The 22,426-nt window shown below is 41.6% G+C and overlaps 1 protein-coding gene across 2 annotated transcripts in view; it reads right to left on the reverse strand.

Annotated features, from left to right (window-relative positions):
• zgc:110158 (uncharacterized protein LOC553590 homolog) overlaps positions 1 to 19,008 on the reverse strand; it is a 56,468-nt gene extending 37,460 nt beyond the window's left edge. Inside the window, exons 1-4 of one of the 2 annotated variants that reach the window (XM_053493739.1) lie at positions 18,599 to 19,008; positions 7,409 to 7,481; positions 5,587 to 5,648; positions 1,796 to 1,880 (exon numbers count right to left, since the gene is read on the reverse strand). In XM_053493739.1, the coding sequence (XP_053349714.1) occupies positions 1,796 to 1,880; positions 5,587 to 5,648; positions 7,409 to 7,481; positions 18,599 to 18,654 (276 nt within the window). In that variant the 5' untranslated portion in view covers positions 18,655 to 19,008. The remainder of the gene's footprint in view (positions 1 to 1,795; positions 1,881 to 5,586; positions 5,649 to 7,408; positions 7,482 to 18,598) is intronic. The other variant, XM_053493732.1, reaches the window with a different exon arrangement.
• Positions 19,009 to 22,426: the final 3,418 nt, after the last annotated feature.

Raw genomic sequence — 22,426 nt, forward strand, 5'->3', positions numbered from 1 at the left:
AAACGGAAAACGTTTTTTTTTTTTTCTATCAAACACAAGAAACAAAAAAAGAGAGAGAAGAGAATGTAGTGAGGAGAAGGATGGACAACAGGGCCAGATGGAGACATGGGACATGGGCTGTTAACCTGTCAGATCTGTAATCCGAAGGGAAGAAGGTACGAGAGGCGCACGTGTGCAGGCGATCGGTGGATCCGCGCCAGGCCATAACCAGCCAAACTCCGCCCCTCCCCCTTTGAAAGGAGAGCAGCTTTAATCTGAACAAAACGCCCGACCAAAACACTCGCTACTGAATCTTTTGTTCTTCTAAGAGGCCCCTGTAAGGATTTACAACGAGCGCGGGCGTCTTGGGAAACGATGAGAGCGAGAGAGAGAGAGAGAGAAAGAACCAAGGCGCGCGAGCCGTGGTCGTAACGGCGAGATGAGAAAGAGAGGCGACCCCTTATAGATCGAGCGGCCACTCCGGGACAGCTGTGATAAATGGCGCTGGACGGCGCGGTGTCCGATCAATGCTCATTATGGCGGGGACGCGGAGAAACCAGGCAACCTCTGGCGTTCGGCCAGGCCTCCAATCCCACCAAATCCCCTCGGCTTAGCCCCTCAACCGCTCCCGGGATTAGGAGATTAGAGCGCTGTAGTCCATTATCTCCCCAGAAGGCTGGGAGGAAAGAGTGGGAGACGGCCACGGCCAGGATGAACCCCCCACCACAAACACACACACCTGTGCAGCGCTAGTGGCCTGCAAAATAAAAGGGCTAAACACATCATAAATCACCCGACTCAAGGACGCGCTAGTGGACCTTGCTGAGACGTGCGCGCCGAGCGCCGTGGCTCTCGAAATACACGTGGGAAAACAGACGCTTTTAAGAGATAAAGGGGGGAAAAAAATCCTCAGAGACTTTCGCTAGGGGGAGAAACACACACACACACACACTCCGATATGATTAGAGTGTTTAAGTCGATGCTTTGGGGAAAGGAAAAAAAATCTGAATCTTTGGTGATGAAAGCGCACGGCTTTATTAATCATATTTGACCAGCAGTCACCAAATAAAACGCTCGACTCATTACTATTGTCTGGCCCCGATGATTAGAGGACGATGGGGGGGGGGGGAAAACGCTTTAAGAATCACAATCGCAATCACAGAAGAATAATTTCTCCGAGCTCGGCTCGTCTGAGCGTCCGTCATGTAGCGCGCGCTTAGCCTTAAAACGCCAAAAAATTTAAATAAAACACACAAATCCATCAAAATAAAAGGAAAATATAAATCCTGAACGAACTCGGTCATGCTGAGATGATGTCATTCAAATTTGTGGGTGTTTCCGCTTAGGTTCAAGCTCCGCCTTCTGCTCGAAAGTCGCAAGTTTATGTCCGAGAATCCAAGACGCGGCTCACATGGAGAGAAGTGCGTGTGTGTGTGTGTGTGTGTGTGTGTGTGTGTGTGTGAGATGTGACCAGTGAACCAACCAACCAACATCCCTGTTAAGCACTGCACCTTCACTCAGCTTCGACACACAGACACGGCACAAAGACGTCTTTAAAATAAATAAATGTAAAAAAAATTATAAATAAAAGAAATAATGCCAAACCAGGAGGTGGCGATAGCGCGCGCGCGCGTGTGTGTGTGTGTGTGTGTGTGTGAGAGAGAGAGATGGACCATACGAGGACGGACATCACGTGACCACCCTTCACCCTGCTACAACTCCAACACTATAATCCACATTACATCACCACGGCATGGTGGGGGCCGGATTTGGGTCTGGCTCCGCCCACTAAGCGATAACAAAACGTCACACTTACGTAGTCATGGAAGGCCTTGGCCTCGCTGGAATGCTCGCAGGTCTCGCGTCTGTCCGGGGCGGCGCAGTACAGATCCCAGAACACACTGCAACGACATCATCGCATCATCGTTAACAACAGACAATTACAACTGTATAATGGGGGGGGGGAGGACATTTCAGGCGGTAAAACATCACCTTTCTCTTTAGGATCCTACAGGTGGCGCTCTGAACGACTCAAACATTCGAATTTTACCGTGTGTGAGGAGTGAATTACTTGCCAGGTTTGTTCAAAAATAATAATAATCAGAAACACGTGCTGCTCAGTAACGATGTAGCTTTTTGTTTCATTTAAATCAAAATCAAAATGTTTAAATGTTAAACTCTTGTCTTTGAAGTTAGTTTGTATTCTTTAAATGCTGCGCTTTTAGTTTTCCAAGTGAGAAAACTGACGTTATAGGAAACGGCCTGCATTTACAGTGTATGAGCCAAAATATACAGTACTGAATGGAACAGATGAACGATTTCACCTCGTTGTCATCTGTGAGTTTATTTCTCCTGAAGGAAACTAACATACACACTGTTAGCGTGTTGATTTACCACAGTGTGTGAAATGTGTGCGTGTGTGTGTGTGTGTGTGTGTGTGTGTGTGGCGCCTCAGGACCAAAGGTCGCTGTAGACTCTTGCAAAAGCAGACGATTCGCACACAGTTTTTGGCGGATCTTCACAGTTAAACACTTTAACGTTTCCCCACAAGTAACCGTCAGGCGGTGCGAGACCGAGGAGACGGGACGGATACGGGGAGGAACGTCTTCTGCCACCTCTTTTAAACTGTCCTCCACTTCCACATGAGCGGAAATAATCCTTAAACTATGAATATTTTGTCCTTCATCGAGAAACTCATTTCCAACTACAAATTTACAACACGACTTCTTTTTCACTACGAACTTTTTTACAGATTCACAAGTTTAAGTACTGTATAATTTTGGCGCATACCGTATTTGATCACATTCAATTTGGTTGTAAAGTTGTTAAATAAAGCTAAGGTATAAAAAAAAAAAGTTATGACAACTTTTTTGTTATAAGTTTAAAGCCTGAAAATTGTGACAAAAAAAAAGCGACATCAAATCAAGATATTTATAAGTCTTACATTTTATAAGAATTTATGAAGTTGTGATATTTACAAAATAATAAAACAAATCGAATCAGCACTTTGGTTAATATTGTATCAAGAGGTGACTCCTGAGTCCCGTCTGTAATTTTTAAGGGAACAAGTAAAACAGTCTAAGCGCGGCTTCAGGTTATAACCCGAGGCACTTGAACTCGCAGCTGTTTTTATTTACCGATGAAAGAAAGGGCGGGGCTTCTAGAAGCTGTCGGTTAATTCATATCAGAGAGTTCTGCATGTCAATCATTCATGATTGATTGTAGCAAGTAAAAAAATCAAGGTGTACTCTAATAAAAATAAACATATCCTGAGGGAGCTCCTGCAGGTTTATCGTGACACTTTAAAAAAATAATAATAATAATAATAATAAGGAGTCTGATTCAAACAACAACAAAAAAAAAACTTTTTTAAGTTGACGTCCAAGGCCTGGGATTCTCCTGAAAGTCTCTGTCCACTTGGCATGAGCGGCAGGTTACGGATCAATTAAGCCAGGGATTTCCTCAATTAAGTCCACTCAGGTCCTCCAGGGCCGCCGAGGGGGAGCACGAGGGTTCCTTTCCAAATGGCATTTTAATTACTGCACTGTAACTAAGTACCTGTTTAACACATCCAAATTAGATCACTCCTAGGCTTTAGACATCGATTTAATGGATAACCAATAAAGCTACAGGGGGTGGAGAGGAGGAGGAGAAAGAGAGAGGGAGAGAGAGAGAGAGAGAGAGAGGTGGAAGGTGACGTGACGTACCAGGTGACGAGACGCTCTGCGCCCGCCGGAAGTGAATCGCGGTTTTAGTTGATAAGTAAAAGGATGTTGTTCGAGGACTCGGTGTGGGAGTTTTTCTTGGCTTGTTTTTTTTTCTCTCCACGTTGAATGTTTACTGGGATAAGGAACATTCCATTAAAAAAAAAAAAAAAAGGAGCAAGAAAATAAGGGCGAACTGGACTCTGTATGTGTGCGCACGCGTGTGTGTGTGGGGGGGGGGGTGGGGGGGTGTTGAGGGCCATTAATGGGTAGCAGAAACCAAAAACAGACGGCAAAGGAGGGAAAGATTCCATAGCTAACCTCTATATGGACTGGAAGTGCTCGGAAATCACAGCGGAGGTTTTTAAAAAAAAATAAAAAATGAAAATATTACAAAATAATAACATTCTTGGATAGGCATCTAAAAACTGTTATTTCTTCACAAGCACCTTGATGTTTTTAGAGATGATCTTTTCAAGAAGCCGACTGTTTGAGAAATAGAGTTAAAAGGTGACGCGCCACCAGCTGTAGAACTTTGTTGTAGAAGATGTGAGGAACGCGTCAGTCGTAGGTATGAAAAATTGGTCAACGAAATTAACAAAAAATAAAAAATTAAGGTTAATTCCTACAAATCCCGTATTCGCGGCGGGCGAGACGAGAAACGGCCCCCGTTGGCGACCTGAATGACGTCACAGAGCTGCTTGGAGGTTTAACAATGACCACAATGCTCTGATGCTAATTGGAGGAGCTGCATTTTCACGTAAATTACTCGAGGCTACACCTGGGGCGCGTTACAGCCGAGCAGGAAATGATATGAAGGAGACAAAAGCAAAGTTTAAAAAAAAGGAGAAAAAATAAATAAATAAATTTTTCCTACAGAGTTTACACGTTTATTTTTTACTGAATATTTTTTGGCAGGATTTTTTTTTTGCAGGATTGTTTCCGTGACAAACAAGAGATGATTTTTTTTTTTTTTTTACTTTTATGGTACATTCTTTTCTTATTACAGAAAAATAAATCTTTACTTTTTAGGTCACAAAAAAGGTCAGTTAGGCATATTTCAGAGCATACGGTTGTGTTTGTAACAAAAATAAATAATTAAATTAATAACGTCTGATAACGATATAAGACGATCGTACTCTTTTAACAAACTTTTTCTTTAACGAAGTATATTTTCTCCAGAGTGCTGATCGAGGCAATATCGATACGCTCGATCCTTTAATTAAGCTAAAAGAACTGAGCGAGCTGATCAGAAGGCGGCGTCGATACCCCGAGGTGAACAAACGATTACGAGGACAGACCTGATGCAGTGAAAGGGTGTGTGTGTGTGTTTTAATCAAAACCTGCATCCCCTTCTTCATTCCTTGGTAAACTTGGGGGGGAGGGACCTTCAGGCTGGTGACCCTGTGGCCCGTCCGCCATCCTGCCCCCCAACAACAGGACAGAGGACAAGGAGGGAAAGAAAAAAAAAAAAGACAGCAGGGAAGTGGGGATTTGGTCATCGAGCAACAAAAGCGAGAGGTATGCAAAGAGTTAATCCACCCTCTCAGGGTTGGGGGGCGACGGGGGTTAGGGAAGGGGTGGGGGGTGTGGGGGACAAAAGGACACAGCCAGAGACAAAGGTTGGCAGGTGGGGGTAAGAGCGAGGGCGTGTCCTGGATTTACTACACCATCTGTGGCTTTTGTTTTCCGCGGGTGGGCGGAGCCGGTCGGGAGGACGAGACCGAGGGGGTCAGAGCAGAGTTCTGCGAACACGTTTAATTCAGGTATCACGCACTCAAAAAAAAAAAAGATTATCCCGAGAGACGTCGAGGGACGAAGAGATATTGATCGGTGATCGATACCGAATAATTTCAACAACAAAAAAAAAAAGGGAGGAGTAGAAGAAGGAAACGTGACGTACCACCACCACGAATGCAGGAATCCTGGGGGCTCTCCTAGAGTAATGTTCTTCTCCCACCGGATCTGAAACCACACACACACACACACACACACACACACACACACACACAGACAGAGAGAGAGAGAGAGAGAGAGACAGAAAGATAAATGAAAGGTGTTGCGAACACACTTCCCACCATATTTAAGTCACCTATTTCTGGCAGTGAAAGAAAAAAAAAAAGAACAATCGTCTCATTCTTCCCCCTAATGGACGCCGAGCGTCTGATCTCTATCTGTACACAACGTGGACGTCTTCCTGTACGTCCCTCGGCCATTAAGGCTCGTAAATATCTCGCTACGACTCGCGGGAAGTCTCTTGGATTGCCTCGCTTTTTTTCCAGTTTATCTGCTTTCCCGCTTTCTACTTAAACTCATTTTGCGTGTGTGTACAAATGTACAAGTGTACAACAGGTCAGTGATTGGGACAGATCTAAGATTCGGACAGACGTCCCGATTAGTTTCTTATAAATCTGACGGAGAAACAAGTCGCAGTCGATCAATGTTCCTTAGACGACAGGAAACATGCTCTCTGGGAGAAGCATCTCTTTTGTTTGTTCGACCGTTTGATTATTTCTTCCTGTAACGACACGCGTACCGTTGTCCTGTAACACCTCATCAATCTGTGCACGTGCATGTACGGAGGCGTTTACCTCGCGCAAATTTTTAAGCCCTTTAATTGTAAAGTTCGTACTGACTAGACTGATACACACACGTACGCGCAAACACACCGATCAACAACCGGCTAACAAGTGATCACACCAGCACACATTTATTACTTGTGATTTTCAACAAAACTTCTTTCTATCTTCGCTGCTACTCACACGGAAAGTTTACAGTTTCTCCTCCCACGACCTCGACCCATTACCTCATCATCACCAAGTACTGAAACGTGTCATGTTGTCATGCTCTTGTTTGCACATTTGCACTTGGATAGTTTTTCTTTTGTTACTTCATGTTGTACGTAGCACCTCGGTCCTGGAGGAGCGGCGTTTCGTTTTACTGTGTACTGAACAGTACAGGGTTAAAATAGACGTAAACAAGTTGGCGACTGTACGCGACTTTATGTTGACTTTTTGTATAGTCTCGGTGATTTACAGTCATTTATAGTTAGCTAATTAGGCGTCTTGGCTAGTTTTATTCATTTATGTTGGTCCTGAACGTCGCTTTGTTTCACTACACCGTATACGATTGAAATGATGATAAAACTTTACCTGACATCGGCTCCTACGCCATCTTGTTGTTTTTTTTCGCGTGAAAATATTAAGGCGAAAAACAAACCTGAGCGCGGACTCAGAAAACCTCTATAGAATATTCCACGCCCTGGACGTTTCTCCTAATCGGCTCATCGTTTGTTTTTTCGTATGTTCACATTACATCATGCGTCTGTGCTTCATACGCTGTTGCTATGGAAACGAGAACTTATGCCGTCTGTGTTTACATCAGTGAAATATTCACTCAGTCCATTTTAATCAATTACGCTTTACGTTATTATGACTTCATATCAAACGTTCGGCCCGTTTACACCCGAGAACCGCCGATGCCCTGATTGGGGAGTTAATTAATTTCACCCTAATTTAATTATGGTTTTCACACACACACACACACCTCTCTATCTACGGGGTTTGTTTACTGGGAACATGATGGACTGTGTAAGTAAGTGTTCTTGACCCAAGGGTTCAACTGCCAGCCAACGCGATGCTGTTTTCCTGGCTGGAATACCCACACACACACACACACACACACACACACACACATACACACATACACACACACACTACACTTACCTCGGACAAGAAGGTCTGTGCGGATTTCTGAGCGCCAACATGTAACAAGTATTCGTAGACGTATAAAGCCAACCTGGGAGATAAAAAGAAAGAAAAGAAAAGCAGCACATGTTAGTCGTATCAATAAACAGTAAACAAGGTTTTTACATTTAAGATGTAAAAAGATATTAATGACAGACGTTAATCAGACAAATTAAATGACACCAGAGCAAAATAAATAAATAAATCAGATGGCAGAGGAAAAAAAAAAAACGATGATTTCGTTAAACCGCAATTTTTTTGTTTGTTTTTAATAAACAAAATTTGGCACAAACTATCTTAAAGATTCAAAACGATTCAAAACACTAGATAAAAACACAGCAGTTAGCTAACCAAGCGAGTTAAGCACAGAGGTACCTCGGCATACGCACCGCCTCACAAATCTTCACCTTAAGAACTCAAAGTTTGCAAAAGCCTTACATACAAGCGTCCGTGAGCTGCTTATAAACTTGTGCGCATCAGTGGACCGCCAAGCGAGGGTTTTTTTTGGTGGGTTTTTTTTCTTTATTTTTTTTATTTAGTGAAGACAGTGAGGTTTAACATCTATCTATTTTATATTTTACTTAATTTACACAGCTCTTCTAAATGTTTCAGTTGTTTTTAATTTGCAAAAAAAAAAAAATCATTGTGCTGGAAATTATTAACGTTAATTAATGACAGATTTCTGTATTTATGAATTTGAATAATATAAAATAAATTGACCTTATAACAAAACTTTAATCGATTAATTGGATAAAATGTACTTTTGCTTAATTAAACAGCAATGTTAAATATATAAGAGAAACAAAGATTGATTGGTTTTCTTTTTAGAAAAATCTACTTTTATTATATATATAAATTATACAACATTTTATCAAAAATAAACGTCGTCATTATTCACAATATAAGGAACAGCTTAAAGTTGCCTGAGATGAATTAAGTGCATTACAGTGTCATACATTCTTATTTTAAGGCCTTTTCTAAGATGCAAAAATTTTTTTTCAAAAGGAATTTCAAATGATTTTAAGGATAAAAAAAAACGAAGGCACACATTAAAATAAATAATTATACAAAAACAAAAAAGGTGCGCAATTTAAGTTTCAGAACTAAAAGTTTCTAAATTTACAGCTCAGGCATAACCCAAGCCTTGATTGAGAATTTCTTGCTGGTTTCTTCTATTCTTGGCTCGCTGATATTTTTATCGCTCCCTTCCATTTTGCAGCCGCACCAGAACGCTCCCTCAAATCAATACACAGCTAACTGTCTGCGTCTCCTTCCGCTTTGTGGGTGACGTAAGCGCTTCTTCTTTGTCGGTGTTTACTGTCGGCTTGCAAACAAATGATTGCGCAAAAACATAACGCAAGCTTTTAAAATTAATTAAAAGAAGCTTCAAAGTAAAAGATCATTTTTTGTAATCAAATTACTCAAGGAATCGTATCGGCCCTAGACCAAACGTTCGTCTACAAGATTTTGAGATAAATATATAGACACATACATGTACACGCGTCTATATACAGATGAACTCATACACACATACATACACACTAGAGACGGGGAGGGAAAAATGGTTTAAATTACATCAAATTAGTTTCTAACAAAAAAAAAAAAAGAATAATATATTTATTTATTTTTTAATCATAATAGTAACAGAATCGCAATACAAATCGAACCAATACCCAGGTATTAAGATCATATCGTATCGGCTGGTCCCTGGTGCGACTCCATACACCAACCAGCGAAAACATTATTGCCACCAAAAACAGGCGTGATCCTGTTTAAGTTCAGGCCTCAGACCTCAGACCTTTTTTTTCCTTTTTCGTTCTTTCTTTCCAGCATGTTGCAAAGAATAAAATGAGATCTGGGGAATTTGGAGGTGGAGTCAACACCTCGAAACCGTTCCTGATTGACGTGTACAGTGTCTGAAGACACGTTAACCTGCTTAAAGAGAACACTGCCATCTCCATGAAGGACTGTAACTCGGTCTGTAACAGTGTTTAGGTAGGAAGTACGTGTCAAGGTGACGTCCGTATAAATGACACGACCCGGAACATCGTCTGGAGCATCGCACCATCCGATCTGACCCTTCATTAGAGGCGTGACCCTGTCGCCAGTTCACCACTTTTCCTTCCTCCATCTCTTTCGGTATGTCCCAACCACTGCAGACCATGAAGGTCCCCACAAAGGCTGTGGTTTGGGAGTTGCTCTGACCCAGTTGTCTAACCTTCAAAATCATAATCATCATCATCAGGTTCTTGTCAAAGTCACTCAAATCCTTACGCTCGCCCAAACCGTTCAAAACTTGTTTGCGTTAGTGGAAATCCGAACGAAACGAGTTTACATATTTATTTTTTTTTTATATATATATATTTTTTTTTAACAAATTTTCTGCAAGATTTAATGTAGACATAGCACTATGGATGACAAGAATGGTAGCAAGAAAAACCGCTTTCAGTTTTTTTTTTCCCCCCTGATTTTTCTCCCTAATTTAGTTGAGTCCAATTCCTTAATATGAGAGCCCCGTCACTAGGGGGCTCTCATATTAAGCTACTACCACTCAGTCGGGAAGGCTGAAGACTATCACGTGTTTCCTCCGAACCACGTGACACCAGCCGACCACATCTTTTCAAACTGCTCGCTGTTGGGGGCGGAGTAACACTCTCGCTTGCACAAGCTTGAAGACTTCCCTGATTGGCTGATCAGCTCTCTCTAGACCTACGGCTGCGAGAGGTTACAGCATCATCCAGGAATCAAACTCGTGGGTGAGGGGGCGAGCACTTTACTACTGTGCCACTTGGAGGCCCCATTTAGTTTTTTTTAAACAGTTGGTGCCAAGAGGAATCATAAATTAAAGTTAAGTCAGGTTTAATGTCTATTTATTTCATATTTTACATTCTAAATGTCTTTACTGTTTTGTAGCAAAAATATGATTACAGTGTCAAAAATTGGTAATAGTGGTATTTTTTGTTTATTTTGTGTTTGTTAATTTTGTGTGGATGGAACAGATTATCTGTATTTACATTATTTCTTCTGGAGAAATGTGTTTCACAATACGAAATATCGCCTTAGGAACAGATTAAATTTGTAAGCCGAGGTACCGCTGTATATGTACGCATGTTTGAACGTATACAGTACATGTACATAAGCGTATATATATAAAAAATTACACGTACCTAAACGTTCGGGAAAGATTTAGTAAAGTCTGGCTATTCATTTGATTATATCCTGACGCGCTCAAGCAAGAACAAACCTGGCTAAGAAAAAACCCGCTGTACTGTTCAACAGATCTCCAGATTCAAACAGAGATGCTACGTTACTGCTAAAGTAACAAACGTAAAAGTTTGTTGTGCAAAACAAAAAGTAGGGAAAAAAAAAAGGTATTTTCTTAACTTTGTGTTTTAAAAAACGAAACAGCCTGGATGTGAAATTAAACATAGCAATGAGGAATTAATCGCGGTGCTGTGATACGCTAACAAACCACAAGCTTACTACGACTTCGACGTTATGAACAGTTATCACCTTCGCATGTGTATGGACCAGAACAGGGACAATTTGTACAGAATCGGTTCTTTCCCCGTCTCGTTTCTTCTCGTCCGTTCCCGCTGGTGATCAAAACCATCTACCGGAGTACTTTCACACAGTTAGCCGTCGCTCTCTTGGCCAAATTATTTGTTTTTTGTTTATTTATTTATCCCCTTCGGATAAACCTTTATCATTAAGTGTTTTTTGTTTTGTAAGAACGTTGTTTTTCCATCTTCTTGTTCACCTTCAACCAAGAAGGACACTCTTCAGTGTCTGCTCAGGAAAGTTTGAAGGGGTCTTGGCGAGGACCAATGAGGACACGCGGGTCTCTCCAGACGTATTTGCGTATTGTGCCCGGCGGTAGTGTGTCGGACGTCTCAAGGTCACATGCTATTAAAGGATAAAAGCGTTTAAGGCCTGGTTCAATCTTCGTTACTACTTTTAACTGCGCTTTAAATTTTGAATTTACAGTAAAAAGTCCTACAATACTTCGATGCACACTTGCGTCTACTTTTATTTTTATTTATTTATTTGTTTATTTATTTTATCCTCTTCAGATGACCCCTATGACCCGTGATGATAGCGCATCATAAATAACTAGGAAGAGTCGCTGCGTCGCTGGCCGTGTGATAAGCTAGGAGACAACAGACAGGAAGGAGATTTACACACACACACACACACACACACACACACACACACACACACACACAAGCTCAGAGAGAAAGGGAGAGAACGGAATGGCAATCGCCTCCTGCTGAGAGATGTGGGGGGGAAACGGGGGAAACTCAACTCAACGACGGCCATAAACATGAGGATACGGGTTTCAAACAAAAAAACCCAAAAGCCCTTTTTTGAAAAGGTGCAGAATGGGGGAAGTCGCGTTTAAACCACCATTGTGTGACGAATACACCAGCATCTTTAACAGTATGTGTGTGAGAGAGAGTGAATTCTGGGTAATCTTGGTTGTGGGTGTATATACGCATCCTATATACAGCGAGTACAATACGGAATAAATTCTGGTCCAGTCGACCTCTTCGTTACGACTCCGTAGCCTCAGTCGTGCGCGGATTTTACCTCAGAATCTAATTAATAATTGCTTGCGGCTTTTTTTCTGGCAATATATAATTTTTCATTCGTTTTAACAATTTAATTTACTTAATTTGTAATGTAGATGTTAACATTCATTCAGCTAAATTTCCACATAAAACATAAAATATTATGTATAATTTTTTTTTTGGTACTATAAAAGAAAAATTAACCGTAGACGGAAAACGCAGCTTGTGATGGTGAATAATTACCGTATTTACCCTACAATACTGATACCAAGGAAAACTGACTTTACAGTACATATAATTGGGTAACATCGGTGCTTTACATTCTAGCACTGGAGGAGACATAGCAGTACAGTACTGTATTTGGGTTTACCTTATTTTTCTTTTTAGTAATGTATAAAACTTAAAGAGTTTAAAATAAAATTCAAGTGTTTTTGGAGCATCTTTACGGTTTAAACTATGAAAACATATTTATAGACATTTTCTTAAGCACATCCAAAATTCAAGGTTTTATTTTTTTCACGGGCACTCTAGAAACGTGACCCCCTGCCAATTTAGGGGGTCGTCTGTACTGTGGGGTATAACATTACCAGACGTTGCACTAGACAGGAGGAAACCACATCAGGCTCGACTTCCTTCAACAAAGAATCCAAGGCGACGCTGGAGTGAAGTTTCACCAAAACTGGAAAACCATCGCCTTGTCTAATTTAGGACGAGTCCGTCCGTGGTGTCTTTGGATGTGAAATTCTAATATTATTTGTCTCGTACACAAGTACAACATGCGGTGTAAGGCTTAATTTTTAGGATTTCGCTAAGATTAAAGCAACAAAAAAAGGTTGAATTTCCAGTAAATAAAATAAAAACGTAAAAAGATTGGTGATCTTGGCTGATCAGAGGGGAAGCTGATCTCTTGATGCACATCAGTCCTCCAGGTTAAACCTTCTGATCTGCTTTTCTACAGGTGGTTATAGGGTTACTGTAGACTTCAGGTCAGCTCTAACCGATCTGGTGTTTCTCCACTGATCATCGCTGAAGAAGCTTTTACCTAAAGAACCACCAAGTACACCACACTACAATCACAAAAGTCACCAAGATCACATTCTGATGCAAAAATAACTAGACATCCCGTATAACTGTATAAACTGATAAGATTATTATGCCTTATTTTGAAAATTGTTTGATTGTTAAATTGGACAATGGACAAGACTGATCTAGAGACAGATGTACAACACGTTATAGTGAACAATCCCAATTAGAAATAAGCATCAGGGCTGGGATCCAGCATCACCCCTGAAATAAATGACATTTTTTATTCGTTTGTTTGTTGTTTGAACCATTTAACAAAATTAGCCTGAACTTGTTCACTTGTACGAAGCTGGCTTTCGGGGTCCATCGAATTTCATTAACCAGATTTCAAGCCTGACGTTCAACAGCGTTTTTCACATTAGGAACGACTGATTTATACAACTGCTTTCCCTGCTGTTCAGTATTCACGTTATTTTTGTTCTCCGTACTCGTGTACGCTCACATATTCACACTCTCCGATACGGCAGGTGGCAGTAAGAACATACTTGGTTTGTGAGCTGCCATTAAAACACACAGAACGAGAAGGCTAACTTTTACGCTTATACTAATATCAAAATATTAAAATAATCAAACCGACACTCTTGCACGCCTTTCCATGTCGGAGGATGAGGTTGTCACCTGAAGTGGGAGGAGACGGACGTCGAATCTGTACTGCGATCTACTTCCTTGCTCGGGTATGACTGGCTTCAAACAAACTAGGACACGGTTTACCAAGCGCCAAACAAAACCAGACCAGACTTTGGGGTCAAGTGTTCGCGGGACCGGTCCTGTGGAAAAAGTTCTGGCTTAAACCGTTGATATTTCAAAAGAAAGAGATCAATTCAATCGCTAGGACATCCATGCCCGCGTCTGGATGGTAGACGTAGGAGCGAGCGGGCTTGTGGTAGCTTTGCGGCAAGATATGAGAAATGGGGAAGGAATGGAGACGGATCCAGAATAAGAAGATTTTCAACTAAGCTAAGTATCCGGTACAAGCCTGGCCCGTACACATTTACGACGTCAAATCCGTTGATGCAAGAACGCTGTTTAAAAGATGAGAATGACACGAAGACTGGCAACACCTCGGAAAACAAAACAAAAAAAACTTTTTTTCCTCCCAAATCCCTCACACGTTCAAATTTCCATATTCAAACTAAGCCAAGTCTATTCAAATCCTTAAAAAAAAAAAAAAAAAAACCTGCACTCTAAGACTGCGCTCGGCTCCTCCTTCGATTCAAATGGACGCATCCTGATGGTGAAGGATGCAAATCTGAGCGCGCGGCAGTATTCTCAGAGGTGAAGAAGCGGCGACGGTGATGACGAGGAATTCTTGCTGACACAAAAACTTGGCTTTCTTGCTTCTCGGGGATGGAAAAAAAAAACCGAATACGGGCTTGCTCGAGGGAATGCTAGGGGGGACAAATCCATCACACCTCCTCGACGCTTGCTTTCTTTCCTCCCTCCCTCACTCACTCCCTCCCTCTCTCTCTTCCACTTCGCTGCCTTACTGACTTTGCCCCAGAGAGCCATGCCAGGCTGAATGTAGAGGGCTGACTGTAGAGCTGATTGGGACTTGCGGGCCTAACAGGCTTGGAGCTCAAGGGTTCGATCTGTGAAAGATGGTACAGGAGGGAGTGACGGGACATTAGACTCCCTATTAAGCGAAAGACAAGTGCTACAAGACGGTACGGGGAGGAGTGACAAGACGCGAGGCTCCCCTATTAGCCCCTATCGGAGAACGGCTTCACCGGGACACCTTGTTTCTCTGTAGGGAGTCTTGTACACAAGGGGAAGATTAAACACAGGTCAAGATGCAATGCCAGGTGCTGCAGTCGCAAACCGGTGTCCTCTTATCTGTCCCCTCCCAACATAAACACACACTCACACAAACTCCCCAAGCCTGACGCTTACATTATCCAGCACCCGGGCTGATACAGAAGAGCGATCTTACGTTGAATTAGGTGAAAGCACTGGGACACCTGTGTCCTGCGGCGCGACCGTACTCATCACCGAAACGGGGACCCCGTGCTGATTCCTCAACGTCAACTTTAAAAGAATCCTCTGTGTGAGCACACCTGACACGTCGCCCGAGGCCTTCGAACAAAAGGCCGTCTTAAAACATGGATGAGGCCCGGCTGCGCGTAAGCGCCCTTCAAAAGAGACGGTTAGGAAAATCGTGTTTCCGTCCATGGTGTCAATAATTCAGGCGAGGACGCTCGGATAAGAGAGCATCCCTGATCAGCGGTTCTCACCTCTGGTCCAGGGGTATCTCTGCTCACACACCTGAGCCAATTAATCAGCTAACGGGGACTACTAGGAGCGCTTCTGGATTACAGAAAGCAATCAGATGAGGATTGTGAATATAACGGCAAAACAAACAAACAAAAAGAAATGGCTCACACGAAACCTCGTTACAAAAACTCAGAGCAGTAACTCTGGCCTCAGCCAAACAAAATCAGTTTCCTCTCAGCAGACGAATAGAGCTACAGCACGTCAGCCGCGTGTCAGATGCGTCAGCCGCTAGTGTCAGATGCAAACGATGATGCTAGGCTAAAAATCGAACCGTATGGCTGTGAGCATACAAGTTCCTGGTCGTTAACTGACCCATGTCTCCGCTACGTAAATCCTGGCTACGTTCCTCAAGGTGTCCGTTAAATTCCTATTGCCGGATGGAAGATCTGAACCCGATCCGGCTTGTTCGGACCGTTTGCGCATCTTGTTGTCAAGTCAGACGAACTTTGCAAGGTTGTTCAGTTTAGACCTAATGCTTGGTTTTGCCTGAGAAAGATTTAAATCTCAAGTTAAATAGCAACAACACGCAACCATTTAGGTACAAACTGTCTCGTTTATCTGTTCAGGATGACACTAATTACCGTCAGCTCCACCCACCGGCAACATTGCACTACACACTTCTGAACCTCACGCCAATCCTCTCAGAACTATTTTCTTTTTCTCATGTTAAGATAATAACGATAGATAAATAAGTAAATAAACAACCTGTGTTTGAAAGCAAGAAATTGAACTGTTTTCTTGCTGTAGTTCTAACCCGATTATTATCAATAACCAAGCCAGACATGAACGTATTTGTAAATGGATAAAAAGCTTACAAAATTTTACATTTGTTGAAAACAAAACAGAAAAATCAATTAGCTCATGGGATAAAAAAAAAAACATACTTTCAGTGAAAACCTGTGAGGTCATGCCATTTTATATTTAAGAAACGTTTTTATGGGAACTTTGATTGATTACAAGTCATGGCAAATGACAAATTGCTGAACACTCTTTACTCTGAAGCACTTATTTGTTTCAGGAACACATACAAAACTTTTAAGGTAATAAAAAATGAGGTAAAAATATACATTTGAACGTGTAACTCAACAACTAGACAAGTTTTAACAAACAAAGCTACGACTAGCTATTCAACAAGAACAAAGGTAACCTTGCGCTACAAAAGCGTTCATTTTTTTGTGTGAGCAACTACTACGTACAGCGGACGAGCCGCATTAGCCTGATAAAGTTCCCATTTGATGCATATAGGGGGCGCTCTTCTATCACTCGGCCCCTTATTTTCAAGGCCAGGTCTACAGGTAAATGACCTAAACATACTTTCGGCAATCAAACTTTCTATGCGTTCAAAGGCAATCTTTTTTTTTATATATATAACTGCGATGTTGTTGTTTTTTAAGCAAATATCGCGCCTACTTCCTCGAGAGGACTAAACCGGTCTCAGGACCGGCTTAGGGAGTGGAGCCAGCGGTGGTGATGGTGGTGGTGGTAACACTATCAGTATAGCAAGAGATTGTGTAAACATTCGTAGGCCAAGACTCCAGCGCGCACGCACACACACACATACACAAAGCAAGGCAGAGCGAATGCTGTGTGAAGGAGCGTATGCTCTCAAAGACTTCTGGGAAACAAATGTTGAGAAGTTTTAAAGGCGCACAGGCTGGGCATTCGCAAAACACTGGACAAAACAACCGGAGGATGCCATGACGCTCCTAATGTAATATGTGTGTGTAATTATATATATATATATATATATATATATATATAAAGAGAAAGGGGAGGAGAGAAGGAGAGTGAGAGTTCAGCCTTTATTCAACACATACATTAATGCACAGTGAAATTCTTTATTCTTGACAGATCCCAGCTTTGTTAGTAGGCTAGGGACAGAGCACAGGGTCGGCCATTATATATATATACACACACACACACTACGTATAAATTATATAACCACATAACTATGTCTTGTATTGCATATGTGTGTAGGTATGTATATAGAAAGAAATATGCACACAAATACGTGAGTACATGTACACACACACTATATACAGACATACAACTGTATGCATGTGTATCTCTCTCAGATGTGTGTATGCTGTTAAATATAGACATGCACATACACACATACATGCATATATACACACACATTATACATGTGTGTATACACACATGTACAGTATATAGACACACACTGGGTAGGCACTAGTGAATTCTATTATGGTTCCTGAAATCACTCGTGTGTGTGTGTGTGTGTGTGTGTGTGCGTGTGTGTGCGCGCGCGCGCGCACTTGCACTGTGATCTGACCCCTATTGCCAGGTTTAATTAAATGCACCAGTGATCTTCTCTGAACGCAGATCATCATCATCATCATCCCACAACCAGGAAACCCAACAACCTGTGTGTGTGTGTGTCTCGTGCTACCTTTTATTAAAACATGCACGCTGTGTGAATGTATGCACGTGCAGTATTGTATGTTTATGCATGCACATGCACTGTGTTAACGTGATGTAACGCGAGTCCAGAAACTTGTGAGACTTCTCCACACCAAGGTGTTGCACTCGTGTGCATCAACACGAAGCGCGAGCCCCGCGCACCTGACTTCTAAAACTTTAGCAAACTTTCGCAACTGAGAACTAAACTTTAAACAAAAGTAAAAAAAAAAAAAAATGAAATAAGTAAAAACACACATGCATTTAAATATAATAAATAGCAATGCAAAACTGACCGGGTGACGTCACAACACGTACACGCATGATCCGTCGGATGTTGGAACGCACGCGCCCTTTTATTCACGTTATACATTAATTTAAACGCTGCGCGTCGGTTAACACCCCCCCCCCCTTTACTCTCTCTCACATTTTATATATATGTACACACATACAGTTTGCAAAGCACGCGCACGCACGCACGCAAACCTCGCAACCTGCACGCGAGAAATTTCTTACGTTTAAGTTAACCGTAAACGCGCGCGAGTCGCTCACGAGCTGTAAACACCAGCAGAACAAAAACAACAAAGCTCGGCGCGCAAAGACACGGTGAAGTAAACAAAACCAAGCGAACACACGCAGAGAAGGAAGGAAGAGGAAGAAAGAAAAAAAACACACAAAAAAACAAAAGTTTGAACAAGTTTGTAAAGTAGTTTTTCCATTTTTTAGGTGGCCGCGCGCGCCGCTCGTGCAGGTAAGTTTAGCTGAACGGTTAAGGTTAACGGCAGGTTTGGTTTCCGTGACAACGCACGCATTTTGAACTTACTTCTCTCGCGCTTGGCTGTCGGACGGCACCACGGCTCCTTTCCCCTTGGCGTACATGTTCGACTCCGCTTTTTAGAAAAGATTTTCAGCCCCTGCTCGACGCCTGTCAAAGAAAGCGGCCAGGAAAAGGCTCCATCTCCATAGCTACCCGGGGTAGTGTGTGTATGTGTGTGTGTGGTTCTCTTCCTCCTCCTGTTTTTTTTTTTTTTTTTACATCTCCAACATCGGCCACAAATCAGGCACAGTTTCTACCGGGGGGGACTTGAAACAGTCTGCCGCGAGAGCTTTTTTTTTTTCTTCTTTTTTTTTTTTTTCAATCGCTGTTCCGGGAGTTTACTCGCCCTCCCTCTGCTGCGGGGAAAGGGGGGGCTTCTTAAAGGGGAACGCGCACCAAAAATTACCTGACAACTTTTTCAACTCATCATTCTTTGTTGCCCAGTTTGATTGATTTTAAAGGGGGCGGGGTTTTACATTTAGTCCCTTTAAATCAAATCCTGGTCCTTTTTTTATTTTTTATTTTCTCCTCACTCACTCACTCATCGTCTGTACAACTTTTCCTGTTCTAGCGCAAGCGCATGTCGTTGACGGTTAAAGAGTTTGTAGATACAGTAAAAAGGTTAAAGCAATAATAATAACCTGATATTTAATGTAATCAGTGATATTATTATTATTTCAGGTTGAAGCCCACTTACATGTCTGTGTGTCCTTCTGTAGGGCAGAACTCTCTGTCTAACTCATTAATACAAAGAAATCACATTTTGTAAGGTCGAGTCTCTCACGCCTTGTTGTACTTCTCTGTCCGGTAATCGGAGAGTGAATCACAGATAAGAAATCAAAAAAGCAGATCAGTAAAAATATTCAGTTTAGCTTTTCTAATTAATATCTATTGGTGTTTGTTTGCATTGGGGAAGTAACTTATTTTAAAGTAGATTATTAAATCCGCCACATAACTGTTCATAACATCGCTTTTACTTAACATTTTGACGCCACCCATGGTGCAGGTTAAACTTCAGGCAGATATCCAAGTACTGCAAGATTCATTAAATTCTGTCCAGACGGTTTTGCATGATCCAGTGATGGAATCTGGCTGGACAGACATACAGACATTTTTCTGACGGTTTCAGGTCATCCAACGTACTGTATATGACTAAAATATTATTGAATGAGCGAGGTCTGACCAATGTACAGACAAAACCCCGTCTTCTATTTATATGGATACAGGGTCAAGGGGGGCCTGGAGCCTACCCCCGAAAGACTTTACATCCTGCATGGGGTGCCAATCCATAGGGCAATTTGGGAATGCCAATTAGCCTAATCTGCTAAGCACATGGGGGAACATGCAAACTCCATGCACAAGACCCTAGGCGGGAATCAAACCCAGACCCTGGAGGTGCAAGGCGTCAGTGCTACCAATACGCCACCTTGTTCTCTAGAAAGCATTTGAGCTGCCACTTGTATATCGAGTCCATTTTTTAAAGATGACAGTCAAAAACTGGCTTGTTGGTCGTGATAATCCCGCCTACAGCCCCTGATGTGCGCGGTCGTTTGTTATGACCAAGCAAAGTGTTGGTGCCGCTACGGACCCTTGGCTCTTTCTGTCTGAGGGCCAGTGCTTCGGCTGTCGCGAAAAACGAAGACCAGGTTCAAAAATAGGCACCAGCTACCACACTCAAACACAATGGTATATAAATAACTAATAATATTAAACTAAATATTTCTACACTTATGCACTCATTAATTAGCACTATCTCTGTGTGCTTAGGTGATTTTATTTTTGAGAATTTTATGAGTACCTTTTCAGTAAACAACTTTCCTTTTGTCCCTCTCTTTTTGTTTAGCAAATGAAGCAAAAAAGAGAGGGAAAAAACCTCATTGAATTATTTGGAAAGACGGTTGTGTGTTGCAGCCAAAAATTAATCACAATCTAATCCATGTGTCCAGTTTATAAATCAGACTTCTGCGCTGTAGTTTATACAAACCCTACACGGGTCCACTACATCAACTTAATCCAGCTTCATGAAGGATGTAACCATTAGCTGGTGAGCTGTTTGGACAGAAAAAAGGATTGTAACTGTCCAGAGTAGTTGGTCCTCCAGACTGGATTTGCAAAAAGCTGAAATCCTGAAATACTTGGTTGTGGGTTGTCTTGCGCCATTCTTCTCTAGATTACATTGGCAGCTACTGAATTTTTTATTTTTTTTGAAGGGGGTAGATCCAGTTTCATTCAACATAATAAGACTTGCAAGTTAATCTATGCACCGAATTACAATGTAGGTAAACATTTTTGATATTTGCATAGTCGATAATACAACAGACAGTTAAACACAAGGCGGTCTGCACGAGGGCGATGTGAGTAAAGCTACCAGTTTAGAGGTAGATTGTAACTCAGTCTGAAACCAATCTGATCTCGGTGGCCAGCGCTGTCACTCTAAAGGTAAAACATTGTGCCTTGGCATTAGGAATTAATTTCTTGATTTTTTCATGAGCTCAGAAATCATACTGAGCCGAGATGTTACCGACATGTCACTTATACAGCCTTACTGGGGAAGTGATACGATTTGTTCCATAGATAACGTAACTCAGAATAACGTAGCTATAACTGTAAGTTGTCAGGGGGGAGGGGTGGATTTCCCATCATCCTTTGCCAAAAACAAATTATAAAAAACATATTATTTTTAGATCCTTGCGTTGACCATGATTACCGTGGTTGTTAGCGCACAAAATGTTGTGCTGTGCCCGCAGTCAGTGTAGAAGTTTTACCAGGTGCTGTCAGTCTGACAGGTAAAAAATACACCACTTAGGGAGAGATGCTCCCATAGGAAGACAATCAACGACAGGGTGCTGTGATATGGTCCAGTATACAGGTAAATCAATTATGATGAAATAAGTACGTATCCAGAAGCATTTTGTTAATGAAGTTTAATATCTACGAGATATAGGTAAGTTGAGGAAACTAGAAACATTAATTTCGTTAATGTTTCTTTCTTTTGAAATTATTCTTTCATTATTCTTAATCATATTAAGAATTACATGATTGTTTTTGTTAAATACTGCGACTTATTATGTAAAAATATTATGTAGCGCATCCACCATAGAAGTCCCTCTCAGAACGATATCAAACTGTATGTCACCATAGAAACGAAATCATATTCAATAATATTTATAACCCCATGAATTGAATTCCTGCACTCATCACTCTTATGTAAAAACAGCTAACACCCTCCGACCAATCAGATTTGAGAATCAGTGTAATCATTGTCTAAGCTTGTATACGTATTTATTTTTTACAAAATTTCATATTTGGTATCAAACAACTTTCGAAAAATCTTTTTGTATGACACCTTCTGTCGAAGTATTAATGTGGTTCTGTAAAGTAGTCATCCCTGTGGTATACCAAGCCCCATATACAAAGCATCAAAGAGACACCCATGCACACGGGAGTGGCTCCTTTTGTGGTAAACAACTACCCAAGACTACAGACATCTTGCAAAGTACAGTCACTGCACTCTGCAAGCATGTTGTGGTTGACCACCGCCCTACGCACGTTAGTGTTTTTCCTTTTCTCACACACCAAATTTAGCTCGGGAAAGCCTAGGTAAGTAGCTGATGAGTTTAATCAAATCGCGGTCTAAAAACCAAATCGGAGACACAAAATTAAATGTGAAAATTATTCTAACATTGTAAAGATTTAATTTGCTTGTTAGTCGTAGCTGATTTTCAGCATTGGTCTTCTCCAATTTTCAACGCCTACTAACTGGGGACTCAAAAAGTTAGCGTTTGTTTCCTGTTTCGTGCACGTAACTACATTTAAGATTGAACTCAAAGAAGC

This window comes from Clarias gariepinus, chromosome 1 (genome assembly GCF_024256425.1).
Source record: "Clarias gariepinus isolate MV-2021 ecotype Netherlands chromosome 1, CGAR_prim_01v2, whole genome shotgun sequence".
Taxonomy (NCBI): domain Eukaryota; kingdom Metazoa; phylum Chordata; class Actinopteri; order Siluriformes; family Clariidae; genus Clarias; species Clarias gariepinus.